Here is a 20,820-nt window from a genome sequence, read left to right as displayed (position 1 = left end):
AATAGCTCTTCATTAGCTCTACATTTAGTGTTAAGGTTGATTTTGGAACGGTTTTCATTTTCAAGTAATTACAAAAAACCAAGGCATTCGCACGGGACAAAAAATGGAAGTCGTTTTTGGGAACAACGATTCAAACGGCGATTTCAGCGAATTGATGGCCTTTAAAGATGGTATGAATTTCATCCAAAAATAATTTATAGTTTTTTTTAATTAATTATTAATCACATTCGCACGGGACATGTCGCACGGGACATTTTTTCCATCATAATATTTATGTTGATTTTGTTGTTGATACGTAATTATTTAACAACAAGTCCAATAAAATGGCTTAAAAAAGTAGTAAATGTATTTATTTATTTATTTTAACTAATATCCAACGAGAAAGACAACAAAAATTCTATAGTATGAAATGAAAATAGTATTATGAATGTGAAATACAGTTTTTTAAGAAAATGTTGTCCTCGGGAATAAACATTTTTGGATTTCGTTATCTGCTAGACTTTTCGTTTGATAACTGCTCCCAGTCTATCGACGGCTCCTTGCAAAAAAATTCTATTCTAATGAAGAGTATTTTAATTGCCTATAATTTTCGCCAAAATCTATATATTGAATAGCTATTTCAGCGGAATTTAAAGTGCGGTTGTTGCTCATATGTAAATAATTAATGTCAACATTATAAGACAAAAAATAATTTTAAATTTTTAAATTCCACACCTACGATGTCACACGGGACCAATTTTAAGTAGTTACCAAAACCACAAATCTTCTGATTCTTGAACAAGGTTTTTTTTTATTTTAATTGTATACAAATTTACTGTTTATACTCAAAATTTGGCGAGCTTGCTGCTTATGTTTGCGATGATGTGGGAACAAATGTTGTTTTTTGATGTCGCACGGGACAATAAAATATAGGATAATAAGAGAGCAAAAACATACAGTTATTTGCAATCGCATGCTTTCTTATGCATTTTATTTTGCTCTTTGTACCCTTATAAAGGTTTTACACAAAGCAAAAAATTATACATGATATGTTTCTTTAACAATTTTGACGAAAAAACAAATGTAGTAGAAAAATCGAAATGAGAAAAGTAGCTCCTATTCGACTTGGCTTTGGTATATCTCGTAATTGGTTATGAATTAATTTAAAATTAATTTAATATAAATAAATTTAAATATTTTCCTATGAAAATATGCAAAAACTTTGTAATTCTAATAATGTTTAATATTTTGTCTGTGGTAGACATTCTGGCGGAAATGCCCATATGTAAATTAATCATTCGGGCTTTGTTCGGGGAAGTCTCTTGACAGAATTACCAATTAACTTCCCGAACTCGACCGGAATGTCGTGTAGTAGAAACTACATTTTTTGGGTGTTATGGTTGAGTCAGCCAAAGAACTGACTCGCTTTGAGACATCCAAAGGACTGACTGACTATTCTTTATTTTAGCTTCTTTTTATACATATTCTAATCCTTAAGACTAAATACAAATGTTCTTACAATCTAATATTCATATTATAAACATATGTTCCACTTTAGACGCGCTACATGTGGTAAATGAAAGGTTCATCTTACAATCTAATGTGTACAACGAGTGTGTAACACGATTTTTAATAGTAGATGTGCCAATGACATATTGGACACATTTGTTTAGTAGTTCAAATTGCAATATCTTATCGGTGGTGTTAACTTGTATGTGTAAATATATATATTTTTGACGTTAAATGCGCTGTAAAACATCTACATAGTTTTGTAATGTTATTTTTTCATATTTATTGTTATTAATAAGTACTTTTGTTATTAATAAGAAGTAAATGTGATTTTTAATCTAAAAGAAAAAAATATTAGATCGAAGTATTTGGGAAAAAGCTTGGTAAGTACCTCGAGGCACTTAAGCCGGATTAATTTGAGTGCTTTTCCCGCTTAAGTGTCTCAAAAGTCTTGCATGTCTTGCTTCAAAGGCTTCTAATCAGTATCGTGCGTTCCCAGGCAAAGATGTCCAGGTCCCCAACTCATATTATTGTGGATTGTTTTATGTTTTGATTCTTACAGAAATCATTTGTAGTACATTAAAATATATAATATTTAAATACATTTAATTATTTATATTTGCTAATTGTAGGTCAATACTATCCAATACATAATTAGCGCATTTATAATTAGGGAGGGTTACTTGAAAAGGCTCTGTAAAGCTCGATGTGTCGAAAGATTGAGCGACACCAAAGCGATGCTACATTGCGTTGTTGGTAGAAAATCGGCTTGACGTAAACATTGGCGTAAACAAACATACCGACATAATTTTTTGCGAGCCTCAGAATTTGTGCTGAACAATATTTTAAATCGACTCAAGGGCTATGTTGCCACTTTTGTCCCTATGTTTATGCGGCGTTGCAACTTTTCCTTCTGGATGGAAAGTAAGAAAAATCTACAACTTATGATTTTTGTCATGGTCGCGAAATGGCGTTTGTTGGTATGGCATGCGCGGGGAGATGTATTTGGCTCTGCTTTTATGAATGAAGCAACTTTGCCAAGTGAATGTGCGCATGCGTTCATGAATGAAAATGTTTTTGCTGTGTTTACTACAATATTTGGCTACGTCGATTGGCTGCCATATTCACTTGCGATACTGCTCATGAGTCTTGAGACGTTTGTTGTTTTTGTGGTGGTTGACAAACTTACGTGCACGTATGCAAATGTAAGTTCGTGTGTTTGTTCAGTGACTATGAATGCTAAAAACAACTCTTTCATCTAAATTACAATTTTTCAATACAAACAAGTAAGGAAGGGCTAAGTTCGGGTGTAACCGAACATTTTATACTCTCGCAATTTATTTATTTAACTTTATTTATACAATTTGACCCACATATTCGTCATATATATTGTATAAAGTCCGTTGAAAGTTCGAAACCATAATATTAGGTTAGAAGCACCGAGGTCCTCGTGTTCGATATATGGGGTCTTAAAACCCCATGGTCCGATTTCGGCGATTTTTAGAATGGGGCTGCCACACCATAAACATAGTATTTGTGCAAAGTTCTGCACCGATATCTTCACTAGTGCTTACTTTATATGTTGTAATGTAAACGATTCAGATTGTCTTCAAAGTTCTGGTATATAGGAAGTGGGCGTGGTTGTGAAGCGATTTGGCCTATTTTCACAACATATCATTGGGATGTAAGGAAACTATTACAAACCAAGTTTCATTGAAATCGGTCAAGTAGTTCCTGAGATATGGTTTTTGACCCATAAGTGGGCGACGCCACGCCCATTTTCCATTTTCTAAAAAAATCTGAATGCAGCTTCCATTTGCCATTTCTTATGAGAAATTTAGTGTTTCTGACGTTTTTCCTTAGTGAGTTAACCCACTTTTAGTAATTTTTAACCTAACTTTTGTATGGGAGGTGGGCGTAGTTATGATCCAATTTCTTTCATTTTTGGACTGTATTAGGAAGTGGCTAAAAAAACGACAGCAGAAAGTTTGGTTTATATAGCTCTATTGGTTTGCGAGATATGTACAAAAAACTTAGTAAGGGGCGGGGCCACGCCCCCCTTCCCCAAAAAATTACATCCAAATATGCCCCTTTATAGTGTGATCCTTCATACCAAATTTTAATTTTTTTTAGCTTTATTTATGGCTTAGTTATGGCGCTTTATGTGTTTTCGGTTTTCGCCATTTTGTGGGCGTGGCAGTGGTCCGATTTTGCTCATTTTCGAAAGCAACCTTCCTATGATGCCAAGTAATAAGTGTGCCAAGTTTCATCAAGATATCTTAATTTTTTACTCAAGTTACAGCTTGCACAGACGGACGGACGGACGGACAGACAGACATTCGGATTTGAACTCCACTCTTCACCCTGATCACTTTGGTATATATAACCCTATATCTAACTCGTTTAGTTTTGGGTGTTACCAACAACCGTTATGTGAACAAACCAATATTACTCTCTTTAGCAACATTTGTTGCGAGAGTATAAAAAAGTACTTAAATATAAAGATAAATTGTTTATTTAGTGAAACAATAATAAAACTTAGAATTTTTTTAATATTTTAAATTTTATACGAAAGAAATTACAAGTACCTAGTATTCACCGCGACAAAACATATTGGACTGGTCGCAAATTAAATCTCGTTATTTTTTGACGATTTTGCATTATCTACATACGCAATTTGAATAACGACATAAAAAAATCAGCATTATTTTAGCCTAACTAAGATTTTTTGTATAAAAAGTTTGGATGCGATTAAAATGGTACTTTTTTCGAAGAAATGTATAACAAAAAGTGGCCATGGCTGGAAATAAACATTCAATTCAATGAAAACCATTATTAATTAAATACTACAATAATGTTTTATCACAAATAGATATTTGTAATAAGTTTCATTTCGAAAAATCAACAGTAAACTTCATTATAAAGAAATCTAGGGAAAGGTATCACCACCGTGGAGAACTTTTCTTTTACTTCTATAACTCTAGAGAGACTTCGAGTTTTTTTTTTATTGTGGATTATGGTGATTCGAGTTAGACAAGTTCCACTGTATTCTATTGCTAGATATATCTTATAATAATACTGTAAAAGAAAAATCATAAAAAACTAAACCTTTGTTATACAAATTTAGTGTCAAAGTTTATTTTTTGTATCAATTTGCATTTTGCAAAGAATTAGTTGACAAACTGTATGTAGATTCATACGACAATAAAAAATATTAACAGCCGAAATGTCCGGCGAATAATGCAGTCATCAAATTTCACTGCACCGAATAGCTAAAAATAATTCGTTCACTGAACATGATACTCGCTGCTAATTACATATGTATGTATATGGATACATACATAAATTAGAAATGAATGGTTGCATATTTATGCATCATATACAATCATTTAAACATAAATGTGTAAGGCTGGATTTACATATACATACATACATATGTTTGTATGTATGTACATATTCAAGTAAAGTGTGTGCTTGTCATACCGAATTAATAGCATTTCAATTTTTCATAGTTTTTATTATTCTTCATTCTGATACTGCTTTGGACAATTAGCAAAGAAATAAAACTCTTTCAACACTCTTTAATAATGTAAACAAAAGATCTGTAACTGAATGACGCCGTATTTGAGCTGTTCATTTGACCCCTTTCACACGGGCAATTTTTGTCGCGGCAATTCTTAGTTTTATAGGAGAGGGGCGACGAAGAGAGGAGAATTTCTGTCTCTCTCGCTTCCCTTGGTCGCCCCCTCTCCTATAAAACTAAGAATTGCCGCGACAAAAATTGCCCGTGTGAAAACGGTCTAAGTAAGTTTGATCATTGTATAGAGAAGTAGAGAAACTATCAGCTGATAAAACGTAAACAATCCACAGCTGAGAGACGTTCATGGAGAACTGTCAAGTAGTCCTCGGGGGTAGGTTTCTTTGGGCGTCCAAGATGGCCGACTTTTTACCGGAAAATGGTTGCATTGTAGAATTTTTGTGAAATTTAATGAAAAGTTGTAAAAAAAATACAGATTACTTGAAAGCATTCAATATTTTATCGATATAAAAAGGGTTCCTCTTTACACTGAATATTACAGTAGTCGTTTTTATTTCCAAGTTTAAGAATAATGAAAACATTTATTTGGGCTTCATTTTATCGAATGTGATGGCATAATTATTCACCACAGAAATATGGTAGCAAGAATTGAGCAACCATGTAAGTTATTTGACAGTTTCTCTAGTTGTTGTTTTTGCTTTTCATAATTAAAGCTTATTGGAATAGGGTAGCAAAAGAATAAAACGAACAAGTTATAAAAAGGCAGTACATCCGTATTAATTATGGAAAAGGGCACAATGAACAGAATTTAATTTAATATAGGTAATATATAATGTATTGTACTCATTTGTAAATATAGTGTAAATTTTTTTGATTTATATGATTTAGCGTTAGCTGTTTAAAAGGGACAAATATTTACACAATTTGAAAAAAAAACCTTAACTTCGTATATAGGTCTAATGTATTGTCTAATACCTGAGACAGACATGTAGTGTACATTGTAGTATGCTTCAGAAACCATATGTGTATCACCGGTTTTCCGAATTTTGTTTGAAAGCAAATGGTGTACTACAATAGAGTTCTAGAAACCATTGAAATTTTGTGGTGTTGTGAAATGTACTACAATGGATTGCATTGAACACACCCAAAGCTTTAAGCTCTTCTGCCACAATCATATGTTTTTTGACATTTTGACATGTAGAAAATAAATTAAATTCAAAATTAATTGATATCAAAAAACAAAATTTGAAAAAAAAGTGAAAAACATGTAATACGTTTGTAATAATATGTAATATGTAATAATTATATTGAACAATAATATTTTAAGATTGCTTGAAGTTATAACTAAGTCAGGATAAATTTTCCTGCCTGTTATTCATAATTAAAATTTGCTTGAATTTATTTGTATCAGCTGATGAATGTAAACTTAGTACAATATACTACATGTGTGTTACTATGCCGGTTCATGGTTTCTAGAGCTTTTATTGTAGTACATGTAATAGTATGAAAACCATATGTCTATCTTAGGTATAAATATAGACAAATACATAAAATTGATAATGTAACAAATTTATATCATTATTATAAGAAGTGGCATTTTAATAACTGCATGATCTCTCTCATGTTTATTCATTGATGAAAGCGCATAAAATCGATTTGTATTTACAATAAAAATATATACATGCATATTTACTTATGTATAAATTGTATTTTCCATTCCCAATTTTGTCTATAAATACTTTAAAATAATTAAATTAAAATACTATTTAAATTACTGCCAACTTTTCGTACCATACCGCATTACAAATAATTATGTTGGGTATTCATCCCTATCAGAATTAATATAATTTAATTTCGTAATACTAAATAACAACATAATACTACCAAAAATTCGAATGGTAATAAACAATAATACACAAATTTTTGATTATGTGAAACCCTATTTGGGGAATATGAATTAGCTCAACATAGGCGGCCATCTTGGCTTAAATGTCAAAAGTAGTTTCTGGAGGTGGGTTTTTGGAGTTTCTCTACTTCTCTATACAATGAGTTTGATTCTGTCAGTGAGAAAGAGTGGAGTTTTTTGTCTCTTCAACTATTTATACACTCAGTTTTATGCTTGCTATAATTTCATTTCCCGCTAAAGACAGTTAACCAATCGTATTGGAATAAAGTTTTAACTGGCATCAATAAAGGAACATATTTGAACTGGAATCGGCGCGTAGTGCATTATTAACATAAACAAAGAACCGTAAATTGAAATTATATTTGTATACGTTTTCATTATATAAGTGCAAAATACTAAAATAGCTAGTAGAAGAAAGTGGCAAATAAAAGAGAACAATAGTGATCTTCAATTACATACATTTAGTATAAAAATACAATGTAAAAAAGTAATTAAGTTAAATTTTTTTACATCTATTTATTCTTTACATTCATAAGATCAAAATACAAAAACAAAAGTCAGAGTTCCTATATTTCTTTTCGTGATACGCAGACTTTATGGTGCCTCTGTTTGCATGTTGTTACACTCTATTTTAAACAAGTAAGAAAAGGCTAAGTTCGGGTGCAACCGAACATTTTATACTCTCGCAATTTATTGATATAGTTTTATTAAGATAACACACAATTTGACCCATGTATTGGACATAAAGTCCAATAGAATAACGAAAATCATCATAAATAGTAAATGAGGGATGAAGTAATTCCTGAACCGATTTTCACCACCAAGGTACACTATATTCTAGACTATACACTCACTTAATTTTGCTAAGATATATCCCATATTAACCGATTTATAAGGTATTAAGCCCACCGTATTTTTGAGAAACCTATAATTAGATATATTGCTGCTATGGGAAGTTATGACCCACCCATTTCACCGATTTTTGGCGCAGAGACACATTGTTAGAAGAAAAGTACTCGCTCTGAATTCAATAAAAACATCTGGGAGATTTACCGATAATTTCGGTGAAAAATTACCAGGGACCTTGAAAAGTTATTATCCGATTTCGACAATTATCCCACAAGTGATTTCAGAGCTCAAATACATTATTTGTGTAAAGTTTTATTCTACCATCTTCATTCATCAGATGGAATTATAAAAAGAGCTTTCTTCCATTTCTTCTGTAAAATTTAGAGTTTCTGGTGTTTTCCGTTAGGGAGCTAACGCATTTTTACTAATTTTCAACCTAACCTTTGTATGGGAGATGGGCGTTGTTGTTATCCGATTTCGACTATTTTTATAGTGTATAATAGGGTATAAGGGAAGTTACTGCTTAAAGTTTGGTATATATACATATATATATATATATATATTTGTACTGAATCCTACTTTCATAACTTCATTTAAAGCTTAGTTATGGCACTTTGGATTTTCGGTTTTCGCCATTTTTTGGGAGTGACAATGGTCCGATTTCGTCCATTATCAATACCAACCTCCTCAGGGTGCCAAGGAATTTGTGTACCATTAATCGTCCGGAAATATTGCTTTGTTTCAAAATCATTTCTCGAGTTTATATGCTCTTTAGCAAATGAAAATCACTTGATTTCTTACCTTGCTTATAAGGGATTTTTTGCTGTAAATTCGGACATTCTAACAGGCCAAGTTTAGCACTCTACGGATAGCATGATGATATAAAATGGTACCAGAGGCCTCCTTTACTATTGCTTCGATCTCAAATGTCGGTGTTTTAAGTTTCTCTTAATAATTTTAATTACTTGTGGTTTTTCACTTACGGAACGCGTGGGGTACTAGCGCACCTCAGGCGGTTATCAAACTGAACATCAATTCCAGGACATCTTATTACAGGTTTTTGAACAATTTGAATTCATTTTCTTTCTAAGCATTAATAATATTTACTTCCTTAACCGTAGCTTCTCTTCTTTTTTATCCGTTATCGAAAAATTTCATAAACTACGCACAAGATAATAAATTATTTGATCGGGATTTATTGGAAATACATTTATTTTAAGCGTAAAAAGACATTTTTGTTTCCACATGATTTTAGTTTGTTTAAACTTTTTAAATATCATGTACATCTATAGTGGCGAATACTTTTGCCCACATGAATTAGTACTTATTTTTCTTAATTAATTAAAAATAATAATAAAAAATTGTATATAAATTTATTTTTTGTTAAAATGAAGAAAATTAATTCTAATATCTGTGAAAAAGCTCAATTTTGGTATTTCGCCTATTTGGTGCCTTCAAAATGTAACTAACCCTAATGGCGAATACTTTTGTCCGTCTGTGTACATAAAACCCCATATCAAACTCTTTTATTTCTGGGTGACACCGTTATGTGGACAAACCTATAATACTCTGTGCAACAAGTGGACTTGCGTCCGCTGTTCTGTTTATTAATTTAATGTTGTATTAAGACTAGGTACAAAAAAATTTTAAGTCTAAATTAAACTTATACTCGTTGCTGTTTTCGTTGAATTCATGTTGTTCCCATTACGAATTTGCTGATGCGGAGTCGGTAATAAAACGGATACGTGTGCGCAGTCTATAACTTATATTGCTGATGCAGCGTAAACAATTGTTCAATTGCGCTCGTAGAGTTGTTGACTGATTTTACTAACAAATATAAATTATAGAAAATTAAAAGACTTTCTTAAAAATAAAAGTCTGAATTGAAGCGAATCTCATACATACATACCGATTAGTGTATTGAATAATTATTTAATAACTTAAAAAAAGATTTAAAACTTAAACAACAACAGCTAGATAAACATTTTTATGATTTATAAATTTACTTCAAATAAATAAATTATTTTATAAAGATCGCGTTAGGTACAAAAGTGCTTTATTATTTAATGGAATCAGAAAATGAAATAAAAAGAAAAAAATAGTATAGATAAAATAATAAGTAAACAAGTCTCTAAACCTTCATACACGAATTCAACTCATGTTTCAATTAAATAAACAATAAAAAAAAAAACAATATTAGTAACAATTTCAAGTTTTTGTTTGTTATAAAATTATTTTTAAATAATTATTGCTAGTTCTACAAAATAAAAGAGTGTGTTAAATTGTGAGACAAATAGTAAAGAAAAAAATACTTTAATTCTTAGTAAAAAAATTAGATCAACTCTAATACAAGCCTTATATGTATATTCATATATTTTAGGATAAAATGGAGAAAAATGTGGATGAAAAATTAAATAGTCTGGAAAAGTATGTGCCATTCATAAATTACTTGCTGCACTTAGATGAAGATAAATATAAAAAATTTAAAGACATTCAACATTGGATTGTTTCGAGAAAAAGGTGAGCAAAATTATTAACCATCTAGTTTTTTGTATTAAATTTAATTACTGTTTTAGGTACCCAATGAATGTACTACAAAAGATTGAGCAATCCATTATAACGCAGTATAGAAATTTGTTTTATGATGATGGGGTAAGTCACAGAGATGTGTATATCACTATACAATTGATAACGTTCTTTACTTTAAAGATTTGCTCATTTTGGAAAATTATAGTTGCATTGAATTTGCTACTTAAGCTACTTAGTTACTGTGAGAATCGTCCGTACTATGGCGTGTTTTATAAAAAAAATTGCTTAAAAAATGTATAAACTTTCGAAAACGGTGTTATATAAATATTTGAAATTTGTGGAAGACTTATTATTATAATTATATAAAATAGTTTTGAAATTTCTTTCATATAATTAATTATGATCTAAAATAATTTTTATTTACACCTTTATATAACACTTAATGTTTTCCAGAAAGTGCCCAAACATATTATGGATATTTTTAATACACATGCGCATGCTAAATGCTTTAGAGTTAATTTGTGCTCCGATGACGAAGATAACGCTGAAAGCTCATCGGATATTGAAGAATTCGATGATGATGTTATTATTGTATCCACATCACCACAAGATAAAGTGCAGTCACAAGCAGAAACGGCAAAGCAATGTGGCAAACTTCAAGAGAAATCCTCAATTTCGCAATGCGATAAAAGCAAAGAACAGGAAACAGCTTCCAAGCCCGTTTTAGATCCTTGTATAACGGACGAACCAATATGCATAGATTCCGATGATGATGAGGATGAAGTACAGAATTCTACAGTTCCAGTTGAAGAAGAATTGTGCGTCACTGAGAAGCAACTTTTTAAACGGAGACGAGATTTTATAGATAACGTTGAAGAAAAAGACGAAAGTAGAGCAATTGAAAAAGAAACGTATAAGAATCAACAAAATGAGTTGAACAAAGAGAAGGGTAATCCAAACGAGGTCGTTGAATTGCAAAAGGAGGAATTAGATTTTGAAAATATGGATATAGATCAGTTGAAACAAATCTATGAGGATTTAACCAAGGAATGCGGCATTGATGTGGACCAATTATTAAAAAGCATAACACAATCAACGGACCTAGAAAATAATAAAAACAAGTCGCCGCATGATGATTTTGCAAGTTCACCAATTTACCCAAATTCGTGCGTTCCTGTGAATCCTTACCCCGAAGCGTATGCCAATATAATGCAACCAAATGTATATACTATGCCACCTCAAGCAACCCTTCGGTTGAATTTAAAAGACCCGCGAATTATTAAATTATTAGAAAGATCTAATACTCTGCATATGATTTCAATGGGTACGCCAGTAAGAAATGTTACTCAATCGGCGGCATTGCCTATACCTGAGCCTACAACCTATGGTGAATATAAACGGCTAAAAGCGGAGCAAGCGAAAAAGGCAGAATTGAAGAAGTTAGAAGAAGCAAGGAAAGCGGAACTGAAAAGCGCAGACGAATTGAAGAGATTAAATGAAGCAGAAGAATTAAAGAGAATAGAGGAAGAGAAGAGAACTGAAGAATTGAGAAAAATCGGCGAAGCAAAAAGAGCAGAGGAATTAAAAATAATAGAGAAAGCGAAGAAAGCTGAGGAATTAATAAAAATTGAGGGAGCGAAGAAAGCTGAGGAGCTGAAGAGAAAAGAGGAGGCGAAAAGAACAGAAAAGTTGAAGAGAGAAGAGGAAGCAAAAAGAGCACATGAATTGAAGAGAATAGAGATAGCGAAGAGAGCAGACGAAGTGAAAATAATAGAAGAATCGAAAATATCAGAGGATTTGAGAAATAGGGAAGAAGCGAAGAAAATAGAGAAATTAAGAAGAATGGAGGAAGCGAAGAGAACAAAAAACCGTAAAGAATTATGGAAAAATAACCAAAAAAATAAAATTACGGAAGCAGAAGATACAAGAATAACGGACAAAACGAAAAGAGAAGTTTATGCGGAAAAAGCTGGATTGGTGAGAACATCGAAAGATAATCAAACAAACCTGAAGACGAAAATAAATAATCTCGACAATAATACGGCATTATCGAAAGAAAATGAAGCGCCATATCAAAGTACTGAAATTTCCAGTAGCACCTATGTATCAAATGAAGAGGAGACTGATTTGAGAAGCATAATTTTGAATACTATTCTACCATATGGCGACAAAATACTAAATGTTCTTGGAAAAGGCAATCAGTTACAAGAACTAAATGATAAATTAACAACATTGGAAAATTCAAAAAAAGTAACCGAGCAAATAAATGCAACTAATGCATCATCAGTAAGTCATCAAATATCATCTGTTGCTTCTACTGCAGTGAATAGGAGTGATCATAATACTAAGACCGTAAACAATGCTCGAAATGAACATCGTCGAGAAGAGCGGACACAAAGCGTGCTTAATTTTAAGAAATCACAAAAGAGCAAGAAGAGGCCGCGAAAAGAAAAGGAGCCAAAAGCAAAACCCACTTACAAAAGGATACGTAGTATTTCCTCGTCTTCGTCGACAACGTCGGAATCGTCGTCCATGTCATCGACAACATCACTTCCTTTAACTAAACGAAGAAGAGAAAGTCAAACGTTGGTTAAGGAACCAATTGTAAAATTAAGAAGACTTTCACCGGAAACTATTTTCAAATACATGAAAATACCGTTAGCAAGCGAATGTAAAACCATAAACATTCGCTTAGTGGAAGACGTGAAAAGAACAGAGAAAACCGTACATCATTTGGTCAAGGAGAAACCGAAAAAACTAAATATAAAATACAAAAATATTGAAAAGCTTATGTTAAATGATAATACGACTTTTTGTGTGTTATGTAAATCAAAACCCTCCGATTTAACGAATCACTACAAAAGAGTACACAAAACCGAATCTTATGTGGCACGTCTCAGTAGATCGACTTTACATTATTTGGAAAACAACGTCCCATTCGCACAAAAATTGCCAAAAGTCGCAAAACTTCAAAAGTACTCAGTTAAATGTGCTTTTTGTGAGGATAAAATAGAAGATAAGTTCATAAATTTCTATAAACATTTTTCAAAACATACCGGCGAATATGCTTTTCAATGTGATAACTGTAAGTTGGAAAAACCTTATGAATTTGACATACAATCGCACAAATGCCATGCGAAGTCCTGTCGCAATGCTGCCATTAGAACACTCTATCAATATCCACCAAATGTGCTAGCCATATATTTATATTGTTGTAAAATATGCAATTTTGTGCAATTAAATGAAGCCAATACATTTAAACATTTGCGGGATCATCACGAGAAACGGCAAGATGATTCGAGTTGTATTAAAAGATATATACTCACAGCTATAAAAGATGAGGAGACGTGTGGGAAATCGCCTGAATCAGATACAAAATATGAATTACTAATGAAGGATGCTGATGAAGATATATTGGTGAAAAATGAGGCGATACTGGAGGAGGGAATAACCGATTTCCATAAAGATGAAAAAGAGAAAGTAGAAGCAAATGGATCAACGTTATTGCTGGATAGACGTCCAGCGTTCGAAAGCGCACTTAGCACCGGCTTAGCTATGATAGAACTTCCATATACCAACTACACTAAATACTCCTCTATACTAAACACAAATTTGATTTCTCCAAACTCGGCACAACAAAATGATATACAACCTATAGTTTTGTCGACATTGGAAAATCTTAAAATTGCGAGTGTTTCATCGAGTTTCGACTACATAAAAACGGAATGCTCTGACACACTGCCAATACAAAAAGAAAATTATAGTTGTAAGAAAGTACTGCAAAATTCAAGCAACATTTCGTATCGCCAATATCCAAGTGGCGCGTCTTATTTCGGCTTATACAAATGCATGGCCACTGATTGTCTATTCTCAACGGACGCAAAAGAGGAAATATTGCAGCATCTGAAGGAGCATTTGAGCAGTGAATGTCCACCCGAAGGCTGTTTACTATGTGCCTACTGTCAATTAGACGCAGAGATTTGCACTACACATGAAATGTTGATTGAACACATTGAAAAAAACCACCAACAGTCCCAGTTTCAATGCTCTGTTTGTTGCTATCGTGGAATTTCACCAAGCCATGTTTCATTGCATTTTAAGCATGGGCATCCGGAACAAGAATTTCAGATTGTATATCAATGTGCGTTAGATATCGCTTTAGATACTAGTATACCAACAAATATCTCCGAATTGCTGAAAGAAAATGTGATACCGCTGGTTTGTCCGCTTAACGGTATGTTGTATATATTTGAACCATGATTAGTAAGAACTGTATTCATTTAGCACTTATTTTCATTATATAGATTGTACACGGAATTTTCAGAGTGTAATTTGGATGAAAAACCATCTAATGCACGCACACTCTTTACCCATTAAAAGTGATTGTATTGCAGCGCTTGAAAAATATACCTGTATATATTGTACGATGAATTTTTGTGATTTGGAGATGGTCAGGAATCATTTGGTTATGTGCCATCCCGACAAACAACCTTACGTTTGCGAGAGAGTTTTACTTCCAGAAAAAGAGGTAACATTGCATTTATGTTTTAAATTCTCAAATTGGCACACAGAGTTTGAGATAAAAACTTAAAACTACTTTAAATTACTAAAAGTACAATAAATATCTAATCAATACTGCTAGAAACATCAAATCTCGTAGAGATCATGATTTCTTAGACTTTAGACAATGGACGTGACGCACTTTAACATCTATTGGTCTTGTCAATTTTGGAATCAAATTAACCGCATTTTTAGGAAAGATTTTCGACACTTTAAAACAAACCTTTATACTTATCAGATACGGAACTTAACCATTAATTTGTATACTCTCGCAACAAATTTGCTAAGAGAGTATAATAGTTTTGTTCACATAACCGTTTTTGTGTCTGTCATAAAGCCTAACGAGAATGACGAGACGAATTAAAATGTCTGTCCGACCGTCCGTCCGTGCAACGTGTAACTTGAGTAAAAATTACGATATCTTGAAACTAGGTACACAAGTTCCTTGTGACCGTGACAGGGTTGCTATTGAAAATTGAAATCGGACCATTGTCACGCGAAATCGGTTCACAACCACGCCTACTTCCCATATAACTAAATGTTTAATTCCATTTGATGCTTTCACTTTAAAATATACATATACTTAAGAACCAATGAAGATAGTGGAATAAGCTTTACATAAATAATGTAATTGAGCTGAGGTATCACTTGTGGAAAAATTGTCGAGATCGGACTATAACTTTTCATCGAACATGAAGAAATCAGTGCCTAAGGGTAATTTTTCACAGAAAATATCGGTAAATATCTCAGATAATTTAATTCAGAGGGAATCTTTTTTAAAATCGGGTCATAACTTTCCCTAGCTCCCATATACCAAATTATAGGTTTTTCAAAAATACGATGGGCTTTATTCCGCATATATCGGTTAATGTGTGAGATATCTTAGCAAAATTAATTGAGGGTATAAGCTAGGATTAGTTAGGTTGATGCTGAAAATGAATGAAATCGGTTCAAGAATTACCTCAGCCCTCATATTCTATATATGATGATTATCGTTATTCTATTGAACTTTATAACGAATATATGGTTAAAATTTTATGTTGTTTTAATAAAACTAGATCAATAAATTCCGAGAATATAAAACGTTCGGTTGCACCCGAACTTAGTCTTTCCTTACTTGTTTCTTATATTTGAATTATTTATTTCCTGCTATATTAAAGTTCTAATATTTTTTCAGGAGGATTTACTGCAAAATTTAACGATAACATTTGTCTCATTGCCAATCATACCAGTTGAAAGTATCAGATATGTGAAGATGAAGCCAGAATTCGGTTTGAACTCAACGAATGACATGTCTGGAACAGAAATAACAGATATATCGGGCAATATAACCGATGTCCCTGCAGCAAATCAGATTGAGTGTGACACCAAGCCAAATTTAGAGCAATTAGTGAAAACAGCTGAAGAGAGCGTCAAAGCCAGTTTACAGAAATTGGTCACAAGCACAGGCATCTCACCCAATTTACTCTATCATTGCCCAGAGCCGACATGTGGCGGATTTTTCTCAACCTATGATTTGTGGCATCGACATATGAGTCTGCGGCATTGTTGTGTTTTAAGCATTTGCCCACATTGCGTCAACAACAAGAAGACCGAATTGCCATTGGTTGATTTCAAAGAGCACTTCCAACAACACTGTTGTCATCTATATGGTTGTTTCCATTGCGGCGAAACTTTCTCAAATGAGCAGGCATCAAGAGATCACATTACGCTTGCACATATAGATATAAATCCAAACACTTCGGCAATACATCTGGAAAAGGTGCCACTCTACTTCAATCAGTCTTTTAATATACTGCTGAAATCGGAAGAAAAGAAAGAAAGATATACCTTATTGTTGGAGTTGCAAGAAGTCGTACAAAATCGCTATAAATATATCGATAAATTGATCAACGATTCATTGAAAACGCAGTGGATTGTGCCTTATACAGCTACTTGGTTGGAGAACTTTCCAAGTTTCAAAAGCAATGAAAGGTTCAAGCGGAAATGCTTTTGTCAGAATTGTCCCTTCCAAACTTATGATAATGAAATATTTTACGCACATTTAAGGGAAACCCATCAGGTTAAGAATAGTAAATTTGCCTGTGCCAAGTGTCATTTTAACGTATCGTGCGAAAGTTGGGAACCCATCATTGATCACATAAAGATGCATGTGCTTAACATACACATTTGCTCCGTGTGCTCATATTATCATCACAATCGACAAAAAATACGCCAACACTTAACACAAGAGCATCGCTTCAGAGACGTGCCGATTGTGACTATTATACGTTCGTCTGTTAATACTCAAATTTCGTTAGCCGTCGTATTTGCAGAGCAAAGGAAAACATTTTCCACCATTAAACGTTGTTTTTGCTGCGATAAAAGCAGTAATTCGTGGCAGGCATATGTCTCACATTTGAAGAAAGCACACTTTTTGACATTGCAATATTTTTGCGAAATCTGTGATGAATCACTTAAGCTCACAGAATGTGATGCGCATTTTACTAACTGCCATTCAACAGCATCGTTGAGAATACGCTGCCAAATTGCAACTAACACTCAAATATCAATCGATAGCATTATGCCATTGAAACTCGCAATCGAACCAAAAAGTAGTGATCCGCTTGGTGTAGTAAAAGTAATTAAGCAAGAACCCTGTGATATGGATACGGAAAGTGATAGTGATATTGAACTAATTACTGAAGATGATATTGTCATTGCTAATGATGTGAACATGTGTGAATCTCAACAAAATCCAAAAGATATTAGATGTGTAAACTTTAGGAATTTACAAAGTCAGCACACAAACATCGGTAATTTTGATGTCTTGCATGTGTTGCCACAACCATTAGTACCAGGTGCAGTGCGAATTCCACAGATGCAGCAACAGCTACAACTGCAGTCACAATTCATTCCACAATACGTGCCTCCAGCGAGCCCCATCATAGCAATGAATGCTAAAAACGCGTCGTTGGCTGTCCCACGCATGGCAATGCACAGTCAAAATTTAAATTTCGCAGGTGACTGCAATTACAGATGTATTAAAATTTTAGCAAATACCACCGGTAAGGAACATTTATATAATTCACACAACAATCAGTTGTACCTTACCGGAATCGACCCGGTTTTTATTAGGTCAAAGGCTGTTATTTCGGCTATCTGATCCTGTTTGGGGCGGTAAGATGCAAATTTAATTGTTCTCTGAGCAATTTCTTGCAGTAAGGGTTGCTCTATATCTTTCTGATCCGCTCTGTGTGCATCCCAGCCTGGAAGAATTTAAGGCGTTAAGAAGTTTCTCTGTTCTCTGAAGCTATTTTGCCAAGAGGGGCACCGCCCTGGTAACGTTGAAACTAATAAACGTTTTTGACCGAGACAATTTCACAAAACTACTATAATACATTGAAAAAATAATACTTCCTCTTCCTGAAGAGATGGACCATTAATTACCTGAGTGGTCGACAATCATCACTATAAGTTCGAGTTAAAATTTCAAAGTTAAGAGGAATTAAATAGAAATGGTGTTCTCTCTCCACCACAGTTTAACTTCAACATTTCGAACCACCAGAGAGAACTAAGTATCTGCACAACGTTTTTCTTTTATCCACAAATTGGACGAAGGAATACAGATCACGGTGCAAAACAATGGTGGAACAAAATGCAGAGCCGCAACAATATCCTCAAATCGTTAGTCTGCAGAACTTGGGGGAAAATACAATTGATGGCGATAGCGATCATCGCCCTACTTCGTTCTGGATACTATAGTAGATTAAACTCCTACTTATCTAGCCTCTACCCCAACTACTAAACACATGTTCTGCCTGCAATAAGTCTCCACATGATACTAATCACCACTTTTCATGCCCAATGAAATCTACTTGTGTCTTCTTCCCGTTTGATGTCCTCGATTACAATTTATTTGCACTTGCCTCGAAACAGGGATTAGATAACCGTTACAAAAACTACAATATTTATATAATTTAATGAATATTAATTAAATTATTTTTTTTTTTAATTTCATCGGCGAACGTATTATATTACTATGGTATTCCTATTATACATATATGAGTTATACTATAGAATGACTGGTATTAGTTTCAAATATTAAATTTCATATCATGCTAAATAAGACTACTAACCTATATATTTACATTCAATAACATTATTTACAGACAATACTTTGAACAACAATTGCTCTCTCCAAAACATCCAACGGTGAAATCGGCAAGGGTTATGTCCATGGCATAATTGTGATAAATAAAAAAAGTTACTTTTTTCTTAGGCAGGTATCATTAATTAAATTAAGATTATATTTTTCATACGAATTGCATTAGAAACAAATGCAAAGACAATAAATTGTTTTAGTATTTTAAGCCTTTTCATAGTTGAAAATATTTGAAATTTAATGACAAAAACAATGTACTTCGAAGTATTTAATGAGGAATATTTTCCATGGATTACATTGAAACAGCTAATATTTAATTTTTTTTTATTTTATTATAATCTTTTATTATAGAATGTGTTTGTCATAAGCAATCATATTTAGCTACATATACAAGTAACGTGGCATAAGTTCTATGAATTTTTTAACTTGGAAAATAAAAGACCTTTTTTATTATTTTTTAATTTATTACTTTGAAGTCATAATTAATTTATTTGAATATAAATACTGTTAAGAATAGTGTAATTTTTTATTTAAAGAATAAACTGGCAATTATTTTTGTTTTTAAAACACGGTGTACGATTTATTGTGGATTCGAATGTTCTAAATTTGTTTTATTGGTTCGTTAGCAAATTTTACTGACATTTTTCAAACGGCATTGTGCTAGCAAAACTTGTTTCGAATGGAAATTAAATTGTATTAAAACGTATTTTGAGAATTTTGAGACTGTGTAGGGTGTAGTGTGGAAACCCCGCTGCTTGCGGAGGTACACTTCATTTAATGAGTCAATGATGAAACTTGGAACACACATTCCTTGGGACCGCGAGAGGGTTGCTTTCGAAAATGGGCAAAATCGGACCACTGCCACGCCCACTAAATGGCGAAAACCGAAAACATATAAAGTGCCATAAATAAAGCTATGGAAATAATATTTGGTACAAAGAATCGCACTATGAAGGGCCATATTTCGATGTATGTTTTTGGGAGAAGTAGGCGTGGCTCCGCCCCCTACTAAGTTTTTTGCACATACCTCGTAAACTACTTAATCTATATCAATCAAACTTTCTACAGTCGTTTCTTTTAGGTACTACCTTATGTATGTATGTATGTGATTGGCGTTGCAACCGTTTAGCCGGTTATAGCCGAATCGACGATAGTGCGCCACCTGTCTCTCTCCTTCGCAGTTCGGCGCCAGTTGGAGATCCCAAGTGTAACCAGGTCGCTCTCCACCTGGTCCCTCCAACGGAGTGGAGGCCTTCCCCTTCCTCGGCTTCCTCCGGCGGGTACTGCATCGAACACTTTCAGGGCTGGAGTGTTTTCGTCCATTCGGACAACATGACCTAGCCAGCGTAGCCGCTGTCTTTTTATTCGCTGAACTATGTCAATGTCGTCGTATAACTCGTACAGCTCATCGTTCCATCGTCTGCGGTATTCGCCGTTGCCAATGTTCTGAGGACCATAAATCTTGCGCAAAATTTTCCTCTCGAAAACTCCTAGTGTCGTCTCATCTGATGTTGACATCGTCCAAGCTTCTGCACCGTAAAGCAGGACGGGAATGATAAGCGACTTGTAGAGCTTGATTTTGGTTCGTCGAGAGAGGACTTTACTGTTCAATTGCCTACTCAGTCCAAAGTAGCACCTGTTGGCAAGAGTTATTCTGCGCTGGATTTCGAGGCTGACATTGTTCGTGTTGTTGATGCTGGTTCCCAGGTATACGAAATTATCTACGACCTCGAAGTTATGACTGTCAACAGTGACGTGGGAGCCAAGACGCGAATGCGCCGACTGTTTGTTTGATGACAGGAGATA

The 20,820-nt window shown here is 33.5% G+C and overlaps 1 protein-coding gene across 5 annotated transcripts in view; it reads left to right on the top strand.

Annotated features, from left to right (window-relative positions):
• Positions 1–19,573, top strand: part of LOC105217408 (uncharacterized) — a 44,416-nt gene extending 24,843 nt beyond the window's left edge. For 2 of the 5 annotated variants that reach the window (XM_054227890.1, XM_054227895.1), the window contains exons 2-7: positions 10,162–10,301; positions 10,358–10,433; positions 10,491–10,604; positions 10,764–14,544; positions 14,615–14,838; positions 16,048–18,428. In XM_054227890.1, coding sequence (XP_054083865.1) covers positions 10,162–10,301; positions 10,358–10,433; positions 10,491–10,604; positions 10,764–14,544; positions 14,615–14,838; positions 16,048–18,015 — 6,303 coding nt within the window. In that variant the 3' untranslated portion in view covers positions 18,016–18,428. Of the gene's footprint in view, positions 1–10,161; positions 10,302–10,357; positions 10,434–10,490; positions 10,605–10,763; positions 14,545–14,614; positions 14,839–16,047; positions 18,429–19,021 lie in introns of those variants that run through there. The other 3 variants (XM_054227892.1, XM_054227891.1, XM_054227893.1) reach the window with 3 other exon arrangements.
• The last annotated feature ends 1,247 nt before the right edge of the window (positions 19,574–20,820 follow it).

The sequence above is a fragment of the Zeugodacus cucurbitae genome, chromosome 3 (genome assembly GCF_028554725.1).
Source record: "Zeugodacus cucurbitae isolate PBARC_wt_2022May chromosome 3, idZeuCucr1.2, whole genome shotgun sequence".
NCBI lineage: Eukaryota > Metazoa > Arthropoda > Insecta > Diptera > Tephritidae > Zeugodacus > Zeugodacus cucurbitae.
The sequence above is the reverse complement of the archived record's forward strand: the minus strand, read 5'-3'. Positions and strand labels throughout refer to the sequence as shown.